Raw genomic sequence first — 20,747 nt, forward strand, 5'->3', positions numbered from 1 at the left:
GATACAGGGTGTTAAAGTGCAAAATTAAAATTTTATTTTTCGCTATAACTTTCATGTTTCTAAACATTTATATACAAAAATTTATAACTGGGTACTATTAAATATGAGTAATTATAATTTGATGCACACTTTGATGTAACTGATAGAGGGCGCCACTTCTGCCACATATGTGGTATAAATTTGCACTTAACTTTTTTGCTCTTTAAGTTACCTTTATTTGGGATAAAAAATATTAAAGACACAATATTTTAACAAAAAAAAGGTATACTTGTTAATAACCTCAAAACTTAACAGTTTTCGAGATAATCGCCTTTTAAAAATCAGCTGCATAATTCTGATCTAAGGCAATTACTCCAGGCAACGAAGAAAAAATAGACAAAATCATTAATACTTCTGAATTTTGGTATAAAATACCATTAACTAAAGTTAATAGTTAATGAAATATTAAATAAAATAAATATATCAGCAGGATAATTAATAATAGGATTTGACAAAATAACAGAATAATAGCATTTTACATCAAACATTTTACGTTTTATGTTAAATTAAAGTCATAATCAAATCATTTTGTTTACAAACCAAATTGAGAAATAGTTAAACTAAATAACACAACACTTTTTGTGTCAAAGTAAATGTTCGATATGTCCACCATTTTCTTTAATTCATTTGTCAATATATTTCATAAAAGATCGTCTCATATTAAATATCATCATTGGTTCTAAAGGAACTGCTGCAGTATTTATTTCTTCTCATAGTTGGTTGTGAATGCTTATGGGATTCTTATAGACACGTTGTTTTAATGCGCCCCATACACCAAAATCAAGCGGATTAAATTCGGGCCTACGTGGTGGCTATAATATATAATGAATGAATGTATTATTTTGGATACATATCCAAATCTTATGGTATATTATGGAACTACATCTTATTTGTCGCAGAAGTTAAATAATTTATTAAACTGTGATGTATCTCGTTCATTGGTTACTTATACAAACACGGAATAACCTATCGATGACATTACTTATTTATATGATTACGTTACAGCTTACGAGTAACTATAATTACATCTCGAACAAATGGACTATTATGATTTACTAACGAACCAATATTATGCTGAACTAAATTGCCTGTGTGCTTACTATATTTATAACAATATTGGTTATTAGGACAACGATGATGCTTTTGTAAAAATGCTGAGTCTTTCAGGTTAGATTTGTAGCAAAAGTATTATGAAACAGGACACATATGTGTTATTCAATACCTATGCTCTAGTTTCTATTTGTCCTAATAAAAATAAGTAAACAATTTACGTAATAAACAATAAGTATTCTTTTCGGTTTTTTATGAATTAAATAATTATATCAATATCTCGCCACATTGCCAAGGAATATGACTACCACGACCAATACAACGTTCAGAAAAGTTCTTAAGTATGTTCTTACTGCCTTCTCTCTAGAATGTGGTGGTGTACCATCTTGCATAAACCATATATTTTGGGTTTTTAGCATTTTACAATAAAGAAAAAGTAATACAACGCTATTATAGAAACTTAAGAAGCGATAGCAAAGGGAAATTGTAAACATGATGACGGCCAACGTCTGAATACGGACACGACACCTAAAGAAGAAGATGGAATATTTTTTCTCAAGACATTTAGCATCCATAACAATGCACTTTGTGATGTTACATTATCATCTTTGAGTTGTTTTAATAAGAATAAACTATGAATTATGCTTATCTACAGGTATTCAGTGCTTTACCGCACAAATATCAAACTAAGAATTATTGTGCAGCTGACTTATAAAATGCATTTATCTCGAAAACGGTTGAATTTTCAGGTTACTAATAAGTATACCTTTTCTTTGTAAAAATAATGTATCTTTATTATTTTTTAACACAAATAAAGCTAACTTAAAGAGCAAAAAAGTTAAGCGCAAATTTGGGGGGCCCTCTATTTGTTACATTAAAGTAAGTATAAAATTATAATTTATCCTTCTTAAAAGCATCTAACTGTAAATTTTTGTCCAAAAATATTAACAAATGCAAAAGTTATAGCGAAAAATAAAATTTTAAATTTCCACTTTAACACCCTGTATCTTTCTTAATATCAACATTTTATTAAAACAATTTGGCTTTAATCGTAATTTTTTAAAGTTCAGAATCTACGGTTTCTGTTTGTACAATTACTTACGGACCACCCTGGATATATATATATATATATATATATATATATATATATATATATATATATTTATATATATATATATATATATATAAAGCACCACCTTTATTTCATTATGTCCCCCTACAGCTGCTTCAATGGGCAGGCCATGTATTTAGGATGGAAGAAAATGGGCTACCAAAAAAACTGTTAAATGCAAGAATGCAGGGGAAGAGATCTATTGGATTGGAAGACCGAGAAAGCGATGGGAGGATAATGTGGACGAGGACGTTAGAAATCTCCTTGGTAGTCGATCGTGGAGTGAATGGCTACTCACCGTAACAGATGGATAGGTTTGATCAGGAAGGCCAGTGCTCGAATTGAGCTTAAGCGCCATCGGATGGATGGATATATATGTATATATATATATATATATATATATATATATATATATATATATATATATATATATATATATATATAGAGTAAACTCTTAAATATTGGGGAAATCTGCAAGAAAGACTCTAATGTGTATCAATTGTTTCGCCGAAAGTTTTCGCCAAAGAGAATTAATTTGGCTTCTTCAGGGCTGAAAGAGAATAAATTATAATTAGCTACCATATATTATCTATTAAAACATTATTGATCTTGCCGTAACTTAGAATTGTAGAGTTAGAATATTAAAAAACTTTGCTAGTAACATAGTGGTGTTTTTGTTACTATGTGCAAAAAAAAGTTTTTTATAAGGTTTGAAATGTATGGTAGCTTTGAACTTGACACGTAAAGGCTTACCAAAGGTTAATCGAAAAACCCAATGTAACTACATTTAAAAGGAGGTAATTCTTTGAATTGTCGGCAATAACTAAATTTTTGATTTTCAGACAGTTAAAAGTGAGGTTCGAGCCAGAACGCAAGCGCTGACAACTTCATTAGTTCCTATGAATCTTTATGTCGTTAAGGTTCATTGGTAAGAAACGAATGAATTTAAATCCCAGTAAAGGGAAATATTATTTTGATTTTCTTTATTTAATTATATTATATTGTTCATGTACTATTGAATCTTATTGAGATGTATCTAAGAAAAGCAAGGGAATGTTATATATTTTTTGTTAATGAAAATTAATTATAAAGGTATGTTAGTTGTTAATGGATATATCAGTCAAGTTAGTTATCTGTGATATAGTCTTGTTCTTGGTATCTGATTTAAGTAACAGGTGGTATATATCGCTTAGATTCTTGATGTCACTCTTAACATTAATGGAGAAATCGTTAAGGAAAATATAAGACATTTCAATGAACTCTCTTTTAGATTTATTGTTCTCACGGTGGAGAATTGTGGTGTTAGTATAGTCCATGAGATGACCAGTGGAATGGACATGTTTGGCTAATGCACAACGGTCAGGGTGAAGTCGAGAATCACTTTTGTGTAGTGTAATACGTGATTTCAATAATTGAGATGTTTGACCGATGTAGGAATTGTTGCAAGAGAGACATGGAATTTTGTAGACAATATTACTAAGCCTATCTATGGGAGTCTTATCTTTTATCTTAGAATAAAGATTATTAATTGTTAGGGCTGATCTACAAGCCACATTAAGTTTAATGTTGTTATTATTATTGCCAAAGCTATTTTCAACACTTTTCAGAATCCTTGTTAACCCCGGATCTCTGAAATATGGTAATGAAAAATATTTGTTTATAGGAGTATCCGAGACTGGGTTCCCACTTAAGACATCAGGATCAGCATTGTTAGTCGCGAAGGAAGGTGAAATATCTTCGTCATGGGTAGTATTAAACAAAATCTTATTAACTAATGGTGTTGGATAAGCGTTTGACTTGACTGATATATCCATTAACAACTAACATACCTTTATAATTAATTTTCATTAACAAAAAATATATAACATTTCCTTGCTTTTCTTAGATACATCTCAATAAGATTCAATAGTACATGAACAATATAATATAATTAAATAAAGAAAATCAAAATAATATTTCCCTTTACTGGGATTTAAATTCATTCGTTTCTTACCAATGAACCTTAACGACATAAAGATTCATAGGAACTAATGAAGTTGTCAGCGCTTGCGTTCTGGCTCAAACAGAACCTCACTTTTAACTGTCTGAAAATCAAAAATTTAGTTATTGCCGACAATTCAAAGAATTACCTCCTTTTAAATGTAGTTACATTGGGTTTTTCGATTAACCTTGGGTAAGCCTTTACGTGTCAAGTTCAAAGCTACCATACATTTCAAACCTTATAAAAAACTTTTTTTTGCACATAGTAACAAAAAACACCACTATGTTACTAGCAAAGTTTTTTAATATTCTAACTCTACAATTCTAAGTTACGGTAAGATCAATAATGTTTTAATAGATAATATATGGTAGCTAATTATAATTTATTCTTTTTCAGCCCTGAAGAAGCCAAATTAATTCTCTTTGGCGAAAACGTTCGGCGAAACAATTGATACACATTAGAGTCTTTCTTGAAGATTTCCCCAATATTTAAGAGTTTACTATTTAACTAATCTGCAAAGATTAAATTTCTTATATATATATATATATATATATATATATATATATATATATATATATATATATATATATATATATATATATATATATATGAGGAGGTTTAAAACAAAACCGAATAAATCCACTAAAACTAATTTTTGGAAAAATAGGATTTTTCTAAGACGCAAAAAGTAATTATTTTTTTGTTTATCTTGCTCGCAAATACTGTTAGAGAAGTCATAATAAAACTTTTGCTACAATATAAATTTAAAAAAGTGATATTTAGTGCAAAAGAAAATTTAAACAAAAGTGGATTTATTTGGTTTTGCTTGAAATAACTGGATTTATTTCATTTTGCTCACAACTTTATTAGCAAGAATTAACAAAAGTATTATTTTTATTAGTAATACAAAAAAAAACATATAACATTTGATACACCAATAGCACATCCAACAGTGCATTTAAATATGAAGTGCAAACTCTTCTTCTAGACAGTCATACTCATTTCTTAGCTCTTCTTCTTCCTCAGTATGTTCAACCACTTATTTTCACATAAAAGATTCGTGTACCACAAAAAACTTTCGTCACTTTTCCACTCCTTTCCAAATTGTTTTTCCATAAGTTTTTGAACACTTTTTATCTTCTTTGGTGGAATGGCACTTCGCAGGTTGACTTCGGATAGCAAAAATTTTTTTAAAGACTTTCTCTTTTTGTAAATTGAGCGCCTAAGTTCGAATTGGGCTTCAAATCGATAATGCTGAAAGCATGATATTAAAATTTTAATTTCTTTAGTTTTTTGAATCTGTCTTTTCCAGACAGATTCTTTTTAAGTCTGATATCCCAACAATCTTGTTGAGGTAATTTTGTAATTCCTTGATATCAAAAATTTTCCAGTCTTGTCCTAAGACTTTTGCACTTCCGACTTGTGCATAATGACCGATATATTCTTCTTTAGATATAATAGTTGGATTCTTTCTAAATATTTTTTCAAGTCGTCCAAAAACTATCTGCTGGCATAAAACTGTGACCTCTTACTGGATAGGTAATACAAACTTCTGTGATATTATCAGGAGAATACTTTAACAACCAAAACATTAACATATGAATCAAATGAGAATTTTTGTTCTGGCCCCCACATACATCGCAGAACAATCTAATCTGAGTTATATTATCCAGTTCCAAAGATTTTAGGTAATCGAACAAAGCAGATGACACTTCTGTAGCGCCCCTCCCAGCCTGATCTTCGGTCCAAATATAAAACGTTGGATTTTTGGAGTTCATACCAACACAGCAAAAAGAATAGAGGTATATTTGGTGTGAATAAAATGCATCCGAAATTGGCGTGCTTGGTAAGGGTTGAACCTGCTGCAGGTCAAAACAAAATGTCAGGGAGTTTTCCGGCTCTTGTTTATAAAGCTCGTAAAATGCTTTTGCTCTTTTTTTATGAACTCGATATTCAGTCATATAATTGGTTTTCTCTTTTTCGTCTTCTTCCGATTTAATTAAATGCTTTAGACGCGTGCATTAGAAACAGGTATCAGAGGCTGGAGACGAAAATCCAATGTTAAATTTTGTTAGAAAAACCTTTCTAAACATATGGTAGCCAATTTGGTACTGACTTTCAGCCTGTTCATTATACATACGTTGTAACTTTCTAATACTAAGATGGGCAGGTAAATAGATTCTTCGAGATTTTTTTCGATTATAATGACTTTCGACGCCACACAATTTACCAACAAATTCGCATACTTTCTTCCTCTTGTCCAAACTTTTTGTTGAAATATGGTCCCCTCCTCTTCGCTCTTTGGGACAGTCTCCTGAGTCAACAATCTGTAGTTTTTAACACCGGTTGCTGCCATGAAAAAAGCCCTGCAGACTTTAACTACCCCTGTTGATCTTGTTTTCTTAATTTTTAAAAAGAAGTTTGCTGCCCTTGTTCTTTGTCGGGGATTATCTTTAACATATCTCTTTCTTACGGTACCGGAAACGCTTATCACATGGCAAAGTTTCACATCTTTAATGCTTTTTTCTGGTACACTATACAGCTGACTTCTTATATTCTTAATATCTGATATTTTAACATTTTGGCATTGGTATGTTTTATTGTCATGTGAGCAAGGACGCTTAAATTTCTTTAAGTCTGAATCTGGATCTTGGTACCTAAAATAAAATACATAAGGTTAAAAAAGAAAAAAAGATAGCGTGGCACTTGCGGAGTGCCGACAGAAGTGAATATTTCTTATAAATTCGATTCGATCCGATTTGATATTACACATAAATAATAAATGATTTCACCCGTTACTTTTAGGATTAACAAACTTTCAAAGGAATTAGAAATAACGCAAAACAAGCAACGTATGCTTTTTTGATACAAATACAAACATTCTGCGTTTAAATTTTTCAAAAATATTTATTAGTTTTCTCAGAATTCGAAAAAAAAAAAAGAATAAATTTAAATAACATTGGATCAAGATTTTGCGCCTTCCCCCCTTAAAAAACCAAAAAATCCAATTACTTAACAACTATTAACTTTACTGGAAAGAGAGAAACAATATTTACTAGTCTACGATTTATAAAAGGACCTTTTGAAAAACCTGCCTCTATCCCAAAATGAGCTATACCTACTAATCTATAAGTACCTTATAACCTTACCTTTCAACTTTTCCTCTTAGCTTTTTCGGGGCTTTTTCCCTTCTTCTGCTTCCTTGATTGGCTTCTTCCACAGCTACTGACTCACCCAAAAAATCTTCCACATTCTTTATTTAACAGTACCTTGTACCGAAACTTGTATCGAACTATGTATATTAAATCCGCTAAAAACAGTTTAAACCAGAAATAATATACACTTAGCCACACCCAGTTCACAGACTACTGACAACCTCTTACTGAACAAAAAACACGCGGTCGCTCCAGTCAATGTGTAAACATGCAGAGGCGAATCAATCAACGACAAAATATCTCTAATACTTCCCTAGTACCATCTATTGTTCGAATGAAACATTTGCATAAGAAGATAAAGTAGGAAATGCGCATTTGTGGATTTATTTGGTTTTGAACAAAAAATTAATTTATTCGGTTTTGCATGCAAACATAAATATCACTATTAAAATTCAGTAGGATTTATTCGTTTTTGCTCTTATATATTTTTATATATGGAGTAATTTAACGAAATGAACCCATATTGGCCACTAACAAAATTTTCGTAAAAAGTGGATTTATTCGGTATTGCTTGAAACCTCCTCATATATTGGCAGTGATTGCCAATATCTTTATGGAAGACTTCAAGACCCGAGCACTATCCACATCAATGTTCAAGCCCACATGTTGGCTACGATATGTTGACGATACATTCGTCATTTGGCCCCATGGTAGGGATGCTTTAGTGTCTTTTCAAACCCATCTAAATGGTATACATCCTAGTATCCAGTTCAAGATGGAGATGGAAACTGATTCATCCCTACCGTTTCTCGATGTTTTCATTAAGAAAAACCAATCCCAAGGTTTTCATTACTCTGTCTATCGAAAACCCACACACACCAATCGTTACTTTAATGCCAACTCTCACCATCTACCTTCACAAATTAATTCTCTCATTAATTCTTGTCTCCAGATCAATACGCAAGTAGATCCGCTGAGCTCTCTTGTTTAAAACAAGCCCTCATCAAAAACGGTTACCGCGAAAATCAAATCAATAGGAGCATTAACAGAAATCAATCTCCCACTCTTATCATACGAAAGCTTTTCTTCCTTACATCAAAGGTGTTACTGTCAAAATCGACAAAATTCTTACACCAAGAGGAATAAAAACAATATTTACCCACCAACAAAAACTTTCATCTCTTGTCCGATCAATGAAAGACAATATTCCAAATGAACAGCACGAAGTTTATGAAATTCCTTGTGCAGACTATCCCCAACCCTATATAGGCCAAACAAATCGTAGAATTCAAAATAGGATTAATGAACATTTCATTTCTGTTCGCAATTCCGATTCAATTTTAACTCTCGGTCAACACCATCTTCATATAGGTCACAAAATTGATTTTTCATTATTATCAATTATTGATATAACGAAATAATTCAATAAGCTGTTAAAATAACTGTATTTAAATTCGCATCAATATTAATTCCGTCTCCTTTTGATTGATACACTGTAATACATTAATTTAATTCCTTTTAATTTCGTTTTGTTATTGATGGACGATTTTAATAATAAATATTTGCATTTTAATTGTGTAATTAGATTAATTTGAATTTATTTTAAATAAGAGTAAATTATTTCATAGATAATTAACTGTTCGTTGGTAAAATATGTGTTGTATTTGTTGAAATTTTAAATTAAATTATTATGTATTTAACGAAAAATAAATAATTTGCTTTCGCCATTTTATCCCTAAAACAAACATTTGCAGAAAACTTATGGATCATCAATTCAAATCCGGCCAGACATTAATTAGAATATATTTTTTAAAAATACATTGATGACTCTTTAGTAAACCATATCTTTTTCTTGAAGTTCCAGCTTCTATCGAAGGTTGGTATCATCATGGCTATATATCACTGTTGACTGCCGCTATAAATAGTTCTGGACTACTACATTCAAACCACTCCCTCAAGTTCTTAAGCCACGATAATCTTTGTCTTTCCACATATCGCTTTCCTCGAATTTTGTCTTGTTTAATAAGTTGCAATAATTCAAGTTCTCTTCTTTTGATAGTCAGTAAAATTTCAGCTTCATTTCCTATTCGTCTAATTACTTCGACATTTGACATTCTTTGAGTCCATGATATTTGTAGGATTCTTCTGTAACACCAAAATTCAAAGGCGGTCAACTTATTCAGATGCATTTGTTTTAATGTCCACGATTTCAAGCCATAAAAAAGAGTTGATAACGCGTAACCGAAGCATCCTTAGGCGTAGTCCTAACCTTATATCCCGACAACAAAGGAAGTTTGATGAATGATGCACGTGTTTCAATCCGTTTCTTAATTTCTTTGGTTTGGTCTACATTTGATCTTATTCCTGTTCCTAAGTATTTGTAGTTATGCACACTCTCAATTACATTACCTTCAATAATCAACTGGATGTTTGCATCTGCTGATTTAGTCAAGATAATGCATTTAGTTTTTTTCAAATTCATCCTTGGTCCGTATTCATGACAGCATTTTAAGGCGTTGCCTTACGTTCTGTAAATCATTGTTGTTATCCGTCATTATTACTGTATCGTTTAAAAAAACTTCTCTATTGATAGATATACCTTTTATGCTTCACTGTAGACCTTGAATGGAAGTGGGAGCAGCTCCACAACCCTGGCGGACGCCTCTCTGTGTTTTGATACCTCGGATGTTTTTATATTTTTTCTTTTTTTAATATATATACAAGTTTTTTATACTAAACCTTATCAAATTCCTTTTCAAAACTCCAGACTCATGTCCATTCATTTCTTGGCCAGCACATTCAAGCCGAAAAAAGCATCTCTTGTGCCCATACCATTTCTAAATCTAAATTGTGTGACAATAATTTCATATTCAAGAGTTTTAACAATTCTACTGTGAATTATTTTCAAAAATGTTTTGAGTGTGTGACTCATTAAAGCTATTGTTCTGTAATCTGAGCAGGTTGTTGCACTGGACTTTTTGAGTATTGCTACAAAGGTCGATTGCGGCTATTGTCTGGGAATTGTCGCAGTCTGATATATTAGATTAAACAGATCTGGATCAATTTCTGTAAGAAATGTATCCAAGTGTTGCTACGCCACTAGTAGCAATTGACTTATACTTAAAATCCACCGAGGTAAATTCTCCAGCAAATTTTCATGAAAGCCAATAATCTATTCAAAAGATATTTTTACCCACAGATTAACTTTCTCCTACCAATGCCTAAAATTTCCCTGTTAGAAAGCATTCAAAAGGTGGGTTTTACCTACCTCTGTATAGAAATCTCAAAGTTGTCCTCCGCAAACTCCTAGGCAATAGTTAGGCATTGCAATCAGAATTTTAAGTATTCAGTATCGTTGTAGTATTCGACCAAGTGGGTCGACGCATTCCTTGGTTATAGTTTGTATAACTCACGCGTAGTATTCAGTGTCACATATTAGTTAGTATCGCATACACGCATTCTTGGTTCAGAATTTCACTTGTCGCTTAGTTAAGTAGTTACCCAGTTATTATGGCTTACAGTTAAAAGCTAAACGCTCATTCTTAATCAGTTATATTAATATTGAAGAAAACATCATTAGTTGAAATGATACTTATTAATAACATTTTATTCTGTATCAGTACTCGAGTAGTTTGACTGTAATTGTTAGTAAAGTAGCCTTTAAAGTATCTCCAAAAAGCACATAATGAAAAAAAATCGATCGCCATGCACTTGCTGCCGAGAACATTGACAAAAAGCTAATCTGCGATGATAATGATCGATTGTCAATTCTTTATGTAACTGTATGATGAAACTGATTGACGTGAAATTTAACGAGTGGTGATTCTCGTAGTGATTGAGTAATGATTCTCAGTAGTAGTTAACAGTACAGCATATTCCTTTTCTTCGCTTATAACCAGTGGCGGCTCGTGGCTTCTGAGATAGGGTCAACAAGGTAGTTTGGTCTTCCCAGATAGGTATACCGTCTAATAAAAGCCCTATTCCAGTCAGTGCACTACCCCTACTTACTACTTATCCCAATATAACTTTTCATTCCGTGCTCGCAAGATACGTGACACTTTGCGACCAATCCAAATAAAGCATCGGCAGATTCAAATTTACCACAACTGCGGTTTAACTTCGTACGGAGAGAAATGTATGTTTGGTTGTTTATCGACTAATATTCCGTTGATTTTTAGATGTATATCGTCAGCCTGGAGTCGGTTTACCGAAACGGGTCTTATAAGACTTCACACAGTCGAATATATGGCTCCGATCATCAAGTTAAAAAGTGTCTCGATGCGCTAAGATCACTTAACGCTCGGATTTGTCAAAATCTTTTAAAAACCATGAATAAGATTTAGTCTGTATTATCAAACAGATATTTTTTTATGTCACAAAAATAAATGATATCAACTTATTACGTGAGATAATTAATTATTGAAATTTTTATTAAATTAAATATTAAAAAATGTGTACATCGGCTCTGCCGACCATGCCGACTCTGACCGGCCGCCACTGCTTATAACACATACTACGCAACAGTGCGAATAAAACGATTCATTTATTTTTCAAAAGCTTTCGCCTAATACCCAGATTATATCTGTTAATTCTTTTACAGAAAAATTCATTTCTTAAGTTAAAGACAAGCCACACAGACCGATTAAAAAACTAATAAGATGAAAACTGTCAATTTTTCAAAGCCTACTTGTTTTACCGTTATTAAGTGATATAAGTGGCCCTTTACTTATTAATAATAATCGCTCCTCACAATCGACAGTTACGAATATTTTACGAAAAACTTCTTGGCGTATAATACTGTTGATATAACATTAGTCTAAGAACTGTTCCATGTATTGCATATTGTTGTGATTTATTTTTGGATTTGTTATTTTTTTAATAAAAATAATTTTTTTATATTATTACACAAGACAAATTATTTCCAAGTACATACTTACAAAAATTGAAGGTATTCCCGAAAGGCTATAGCGGGATAAGATGGTAGGTACTTTATTTATTTCTGGGTGCAATTTGGCTTTAAATAATCTGAAAAAATTCATGAAGATCTATCTTGCGAATACAAAATAGCCTGTTTTTTTTTTAAATTTTTATATTGAAAATTAAGCCTAGGAAAAATCATTGAAATTTTTAATAATTTATTAGGTTATGTTAATAATTTTTGGCTAACTTTTAAATAGTAATTTTTTACGTATTTTTTTTTTTCGTTCTTTTGAATGGCCAAGGCAAAATTTTCAATTTCTGCGCGGAAAGCATTGAAAAATAAAAAAACCGTTTTTTTTACTCATTTATTTGCACATAACCTCAAAACTACTTGGTAATTTAACATGTTTTCTTCCACATTATCAAATTCTATTGTAAAAGTCCCCATTTAACTCTTTCATAAAGATAAAATTCGAAAATACCACGTTTTTTATCCTTTTTGCACTTTTTTTACCTTACCTGAAAATCAGATAGTTAGATGTATGCTTTTTCATCTATTTTCTTACGGACCATGAATCATCATTGTTAAAATAATCATTCTTAACTTACAAATTTTCAAATTGCGAAAAAAAAACGTGTTTTTCTAACATTTTCCTACTTTGTAGACTCATTACCTTAAAATCTAGTAGCTAAATGATCGAATTTCCGCGTATTTTTGATCGAGACTTTTACAATAGAATTTGATAATGTCAAAGAAAAAATGTTGGAAAATGTTCAATTACCAACTGAGTTTTGAGATTATATGCAAATACATGAGATAAAAAAAGGTTTTTTGATTTTTCGATGCTTTCCGCTCAGAAATTTAAAATTTTGCCTTGTCCATTCAAAAGAACGAAGAAAAATACATAAAAAATTAGTATTTAAAAGTTAGCCAAAAATTATTAACATAACCTAAGAAATTATTGAAAATTTCAATGATTTTTCTTATGCTTAATTTTCAATATAAAAATTTGAAAAAAAATCAGGCTATTTTGTATTGAAAAGATACACCTTCATGAATTTTTTTAGATTTTTTAAAGTAAAATTGAGTCCAGAAAAAATAAAGTCGAAATAAGCTTCTTTTTAGATTTAAGAGGTTCTGTGGCCTCTGGGAAGCTAAAAATTTGTATGAAGTCATGTTTTTCAGATCGCACTGCTGATCGGTGCGGGGGCACTTTTGACCATCTTATCCCACTATACCTTTTGAACAAAACTGAAAATATCTTGAAAAGTAATGAGTTTTATAGGAAATGCCCCATAAAAATGAAATAGATAAATGAATTCTCTTGAAAAAAATAAAATATAGGTACAATTAAAAATATAAGAAAATCGTAATTTTCTTTGGTAGTTCACCCTATATACGAATACATATTTCTCAATGATTTTTGTTAAACTTAATTTAAAAACCAGAACATATTTTTTACCTTATTATACAAATTGAATACTTATTTAATTATTCCTTCTTTATGTACAGTGCGCTTACTTCATAACGATTTCGAAATATTTCATAAATAATTAATAAAAAATTGTATGTTTGCTTTAACACGTAATCACCCTGTAGAATTCAGGTACATCTTTCTAAATAATATTTGGGATATTCTGTACTATAACGGAATTATCGACCATCATATATATATATATATATATATACAGTTATTATTAATTACACAATTATTTGTAAAATCCTACCTTTTTTCTTTCTCTCCAGGTGCAAACTGCAGATTTCCTTTCGCTTTTACATAATCACTACCAGCTTGTGCAGTACCGTCTTCAGTAGTATACTCAACAGTCAGCGGTGTATCAGTATTGCCGACCCTAACAATTCTCACTTCAAATCTTCCACAACTTTCTAAAACCGTATATTTAGAGGGCTCAAAGAATACTCGACATGCTGTCTGGTTATACTCTGCAGCTCCTGATTCTCTTTGAAGTTCAGCTTTGACTTCGCTTAAGTCGCTTTGTGCTCGTTCTGATATTCTTCGCAATAGATCGCCACTGCCCATTAACTTTCTCGTGGCTTGAATTCTGTAGAAAGCTCTCGATTTTGGACCTCTGTTTAGTAACATCTCGTGTGCCATTTTCTCCAAAACACCTAGATCAGCATGTGGATTTTGCTGCCGTAGTTCTTTTAAAGTAGTAATATACTCTTGTTTAATGTCTTCATGAACATCATCAAGAGCAAGAAGCTCTGTATTTCCTAGCTCTAAATTTTCACCTTCCCCTTGCACTATGACACCACGTCTATTCATTCTATAATCTTTGGTCATGTATCTATGAATTTTTCTATCAGCGGCGTAAGCTGTCAAAACCGTAAGAGGAAAGAATGAAAAAGTCAGAAGTCCTTCCCAAATTTCTATTACTTCAGGAGAAAAGACGCAGAGAATAAGATATAACCAAATATAAGCAAAAACGGACCAAGTTGCTGTCACAAAGAAAACTCCCAAATGTTTTATTTTCCTCACTTCCCCATTTGGTATCACCGACACACATATAGCAATAATTACCAATAGATTATAAGCAGCCGATCCGACAATGGTACCAGGACCAAGATCACCGGCTTCAAAGTTTTTTGCGTAAATTTCAATAACAGACAATAATATTTCAGGAGCGCTAGAACCTAATGCCATCAAAGTTAAATTGGCCACAGTTTCATTCCACATCCGAACCACAACAATTTGTGTATCGCCATTTGATTTTCTTACTGAAACTTCTTTTTCTTGAGAAGTTATAACTTCAATAGCTGCCATAAACCGGTCAGAAATAATGGAAACTCCGATAAAAAGATAAGCAAGTAGCAGGAAATATACAACCCCGCGTCCAACACGTTCCCAGAAAGGCACTCCGACGAGAGGATGCCAGCACGGCATCAAGAGCCCGTCCACACAGAGGATGGTATCGTTCGCCGCCCCCATAATGCCCGTTTCGTGCGGCAGTCGGCATGCCAGACGCTCCGTCGGCTTTCGCGGGCAAGACTGGCGACAGAGCCAAACCCCCTTAGAACTACCGACGGCGCAAACGCGCAGGAGATGATGCTCGGACCTGGGGGAGCACACACTGATTGAGACGTGTATGGTATGGGAATAAGGGATACGCTCCGTTCAGGGTTTTGTCCGGGTAAATAGAGTGTGACCACATGATAGCAAGTAGAGTTCCGCAAGAAATTTGCGATGTTTCGCCGCCGCTCTTTTGTTCTTACTTAATATTAGTTTTGGAAATACTACACGGGTTTATTTTTCTGTTTCACAATAGATGTATAGGGTTTCTATTGTTAGAATGAAACGACAATTTTCTCAAGCATAGCCATTTGTGAAGAACGTAGTATAGAATCAAACAATAAGAAATTTCCGTTCAGATATTAATTTCGATATTTGTTAAAAGTAAAAAAAACTTTAGCCAGCTATTCTTAAGTTTCATCCGTAAAAATACCTTGATTGTATTGTATTCTTGTGAATCTTCGATAAAATAAACTCCTGTCGACGTTATGGCCTTGATACTATTTTTAAAAGTAAATTATATATAATTTAGAACATTTATCTTGTCGGCAGAAAAGTTACATTAAATGAGAGTAAATTGCCAAAATCCGATTTCATCCTAGTTATAAACCGACAAAATTATAATTGTTAACTCTTTGGCTGTATACATGCTATTTTAATAAACTATACGAGGTACGTAAATATTGGTAATAAAAAAAAGTAAAAACAACAATAAAATAGTATTTGAGAGAAGAAATAGATCATCATCATTATATATGCCTTTATTTCTATGCAAAGTCGGTTTCCCTAATTACATTTCTTCATAACTTTTTATTTTGATGCATATCATTATCAATCCCCTTTACCGACATATCCTAAGCGCCTCTTTAATTGAAAATTGTGGAATTAAGTCTGAATTACCTAGATTTGATTGCAAACAGATTGTTTTGGATTCATAATTAATACTTTCTGGAATTCATCAAATAAAAATGTAGGTTTTTGATAAAAGTATTACTTTATTTATTTAAAATAATATATAATATAAAATACCCCAAATTGTGATTTGAAAACAAATGAAAAGATCGTTGGACAAATTTTTGAACTGGAGATGGAGAACAATTACAACAGTCGTTATCATTTTCACAGATTTCACCTGCTTAAACTCCAGAAACATCACTTGTGTACGAAACTATGCTGCAAAAACACCAGCAGGAAAACCAAACAATTTTGATTGTGAATATGAAACAAAAGGAGAAAATATTAAGTGAGGATCATCTCAAAGTTATGATGGAACTACGAGTTTTGTAAACAATATTGCATTATGGCCAGAATTCCTAACAGACACCATGCAAGAGTATTATACAGGGTGAGTCATGAGGAACTTTACACACTTCTACCATATGTAGAGTCCCTCAGGGAGCATATCATGTGGCCACTAAAAAATGTCAACTCCTCTTCTTTATTAATTAACAGGGTGATTTGTGTAATTGAGCATTTATTTCATTTTACTGTAGTGTTTATACGGCTCATTTGATTTTTTAAATTTTTGCATGATACAGTACACTACTATCAAGCATTCGACTGGTATTAGCTAAACTAAAAAATTCCAGGACTGGCTTTGGAAAAATTAATTTAGGGATTCGTATTAAATATTACACCCTGTATATATTTTTTTTTAAATGCAATAAGTGATTTTTAAACTACATAAATAGCCAATGAAAACGACATATGCGACAATGTTGTCGCACTTTTATGAAATTTTTAGTGAACGATCAAATCTTACCAAAAAAAGAACAACCGTAATGAAGTATCAAATTATAAGGTAATTAATTTAAACAAATGTTATAAATTTCAAACATTTTAATTGAAATGATAAACTGAGTCACTGCACAACAAAAAACAGTAACTACTAACAATAACGAAGAACAATTTTAAAAAAAACTAAAAATATGTGCATAGTTATGATAAACCCATAAATTAGAACTGGAAAAGATACAATAATGGTAACAAAATAAAAATAATTCAAAATAGATTTTCGAAATTGAACCCTGCAGCCTGTACACATTTTTGTTGCCGAATTGTTAATTGACGTATTGAATTACGGATACTCTGGGGATCGTTTCTAATAGTATTACAATGTATAATTCTATCAATTAATTGTTGTCGGTTATTAATATTCACTGCGTAAACTAGTTGCTTCAATCGTCCCCAAATATGGTAATCAACGGGATTGAAATCAGGGGATCTTGAAGGCCACGAAATAGGACCTGCACGTCCTATCCACCTGTTGCCATAAACATTATTAAGATGTTGTCTCATTGCCAGTAAAAAGTGTGGGGGTGCCCCATCATGCTGAAAATACATCCCTCGGATAGCAACGTTCGCGTTGGCAAGCAAATTCGGCAAAATATTTTGTAGAAAGTTCAAATAGACCTGCCCTGTTAAAGGACCATCAAAAAAGTGAGGACCTACTAATTGGTTATTTATGACACCAATCCACACGTTAACCGAAAACCTTAACTGAGAACGACGTTCTCGAATAGCATGGGGATTTTCTTCTGCCCACACATGTGAATTTCGTGAAATATTTATCCCGTCTCTGGTAAATTGGGCTTCATCTGTAAATAGTGTAGCGTTGGTCTATTATTGTTAATCCATCTACAAAATTCCAACCTATCGATCTCATCTCCAGCATGTAGTCGCTGAACCATTTGAATGTGATATGGGTATAGATTATTTTTTTGTAAGACTCTACTTACTTTTGATTGAGTAACATTGAGTTCTCGACTTAATTGTCTAGTGCTTATTGTAGGGTTCATAGTAACGGCGTCCATAATGTCATCTTCCTGCGCTTCATCTACATGTCGCTCTGTTGTTCCACTAGGAAAAGTGCCATTTTCTCGCAAATAATTAAAAACTGACCCAAATGTTGGATGACTGGGAGTTCGACGATTAGGAAATCTCCTGCGATATTCTCTACTAGCAGCCCTACCATTCCCATTACAGAATCCATAAACAAATATGTCTGCATATTCTGTGGTTCTGTGGTCGAAAACTGATGTGGCATTTTGAACGAAAGAACCAAAAGCTCTACCAAAACTGATGTAGGTACTTAAGGTAGATATGACAGAAGAAATATGTATTCTTGTACACATAAATAAAAATTGATAATGACAATAATGACAATGGGTATAAAATATCAAGAAACGTCAAACGGTCAACGCCAACCTTCATTTTAAACTTTTTTAGATTTATTTTTATTTAGTACAGTTGATGCAATGTATTATTATTTGACATAAAATTTTAATCATTTACAATCAACAAAAACTAACACATACAAGAGGTTTGACTTTTTAACCAATTTAATTTATTATTTATCGAAAATAATGCCCTAATACGATCTATGAGTAAAAATTTAAAATTGAAAAACAATTGATTCTATCATAGAGATAATACAAAGTGACAGTAAAGATGTTAATTTTCTCCGTATTAGATTATGTTGTAGGAACTCATTTTAATTAAAATGTTTGAAATTTATAACATTTGTTTAAATTAATACCTTATAATTTGATACTTCATTATGGTTGTTCTATTTTTGGTACGATTTGATCGTTCACTAAAAATTTAATAAAAGTGCGACAACATTGTCGCATATGTCGTTTTCATTGGCTATTTATGTAGTTTGAAAATCACTTATTGCATTTTAAAAAAAAATTCATACAGGGTGTAATATTTAATACGAATCCTTAAATTAATTTTTCCAAAGCCAGTCCTGGAATTTTTTAGTTTAGCTAATACCAGTCGAATGCTTGATAGTAGTGTACTGTATCATGCAAAAATTAAAAAAATCAAATGAGCACAGTAAAATGAAATAAATGGTCAATTGCACAAATCACCCTGTTAATTAATAAAGAAGAGGAGTTGACATTTTTTAGTGGCCACATGATATGCTCCCTGAGGGACTCTACATATGGTAGAAGTATGTAAAGTTCCTCATGACTCACCCTGTATAAAAAATCTACCAAAATCAATGAATGGATCGTTGGAATCATCTTCTATTCGATGCAGCGAAGGATCAAGACGAATTCCAAGAAAATTAAGTATTGCTTCCTTCTGCAGAACAATTAATAGCGGTAACAGAACAATAAATTATTGTACAGTTACGTCTGTAAATTATTTTCCAATTAAACAACGCTGATGACAAAAGGGCCGAATGATTGAAAAAATGTACATAAAAAAACTGCTGCCGAAATTTTCATGAAAAATGAAAATTTGCACCTTTTTCGATGTCATTCAGGAATTTTACGTATTTTTTTTTAATTCTACACATAGGTGGAATGCATTACAAAAATTTTGTAGGTTCAAACACTTGAGTATTACCAGGTGGTCTGCTCGTTCAGATACTGGAACTGGAAAAGATACAATATCGTTAAATTATGAAGAAATTAAACATTTTTCCTCAAAAAAAGATGAAAACCCATTAAGAAGTTCCCAAGCTGCCGGTTTACATAAAAAACTTGATACATTTGAGTTTTTACTGTTACTTACTATATGGGAAAAGATTTTAGAGAAAATAAATGCTCCAGACAAGACTCTTCAACAAAAAGACGAATACCTAAATACAGCAGTCTTAATATATGATTCATTGGGTAAGATTCATTCAAAAGAAGCAGAAAACGTATAAGATATTGCATATACTAATGATAAAAATGACAGAAAATGCGAAAACTATTTCATGATGAAATTCCAGGACATGAAATACGATTCAGTGGCAAAGAATATTTAAAGTTAATATTTTTGTTGTTTTCTTTACTGATCGCATAAAGATCTTATAGGGATATTGTCCAATATCAAATCTTCAGAATTCATATCCGAAATTGGACAGTATAATTTTATCACCCAGTAGACCGAATGAATTTATTTGTTATTAAATACACACACGTAGTTAATTAGGTTACATACACATTTGGTCAATTATCAATAATATAATTTGGACATCAGTCAAAAGTGCTGACAAAGTTAAACAATTTACATAAATTAGATACACATATCACGCGAGGTCCGCGAAAATATTGACCCAATTAAAACTTATATAAAACTAAGATCTCTTGCCTAGAGAAGCATTCAATCAATATTCACTCAACAAACTTGATAGTCTTCAACGATCAACTTCATCAGTCTCTACTCAAAGTAATCCCGGGTCAACACCCATAGTGTACGTCTCATCAATAAACTCTGCTACTATTATTTGGTGTTTCCATTAAAACTGAACGAACATCTTCACTGAGCCAACGAAGGGGAATTTGTTCAGATATAAAACTATTAACAATAAATCCAAAACAATTTTTGATGATAGTAGTGTTAGTGAGTCTTCAATAGAGGAATTAAAATGATATGGTCAAGATTTAAACCTAGCAGAACTGAAAAATAAAGTATTACAATTAAGGACTTTTATAAAAGTAAAGAATATATTATTTAGC

General features: G+C 31.9%; 1 protein-coding gene across 1 annotated transcript in view; it reads right to left on the reverse strand.

Moving 5' to 3' along the window:
- Calx (sodium/calcium exchanger 3) overlaps positions 1-15,201 on the reverse strand; it is a 284,907-nt gene extending 269,706 nt beyond the window's left edge. The window contains exon 1 of the mRNA XM_072532931.1: positions 13,985-15,201. Within this exon, the coding sequence (XP_072389032.1) occupies positions 13,985-15,162 (1,178 nt within the window). The 5' untranslated portion in view covers positions 15,163-15,201. The remainder of the gene's footprint in view (positions 1-13,984) is intronic.
- Between the last annotated feature and the right edge of the window lie 5,546 nt (positions 15,202-20,747).

The sequence above is a fragment of the Diabrotica undecimpunctata genome, chromosome 5, assembly GCF_040954645.1.
Source record: "Diabrotica undecimpunctata isolate CICGRU chromosome 5, icDiaUnde3, whole genome shotgun sequence".
In the NCBI taxonomy this organism is placed as follows: domain Eukaryota; kingdom Metazoa; phylum Arthropoda; class Insecta; order Coleoptera; family Chrysomelidae; genus Diabrotica; species Diabrotica undecimpunctata.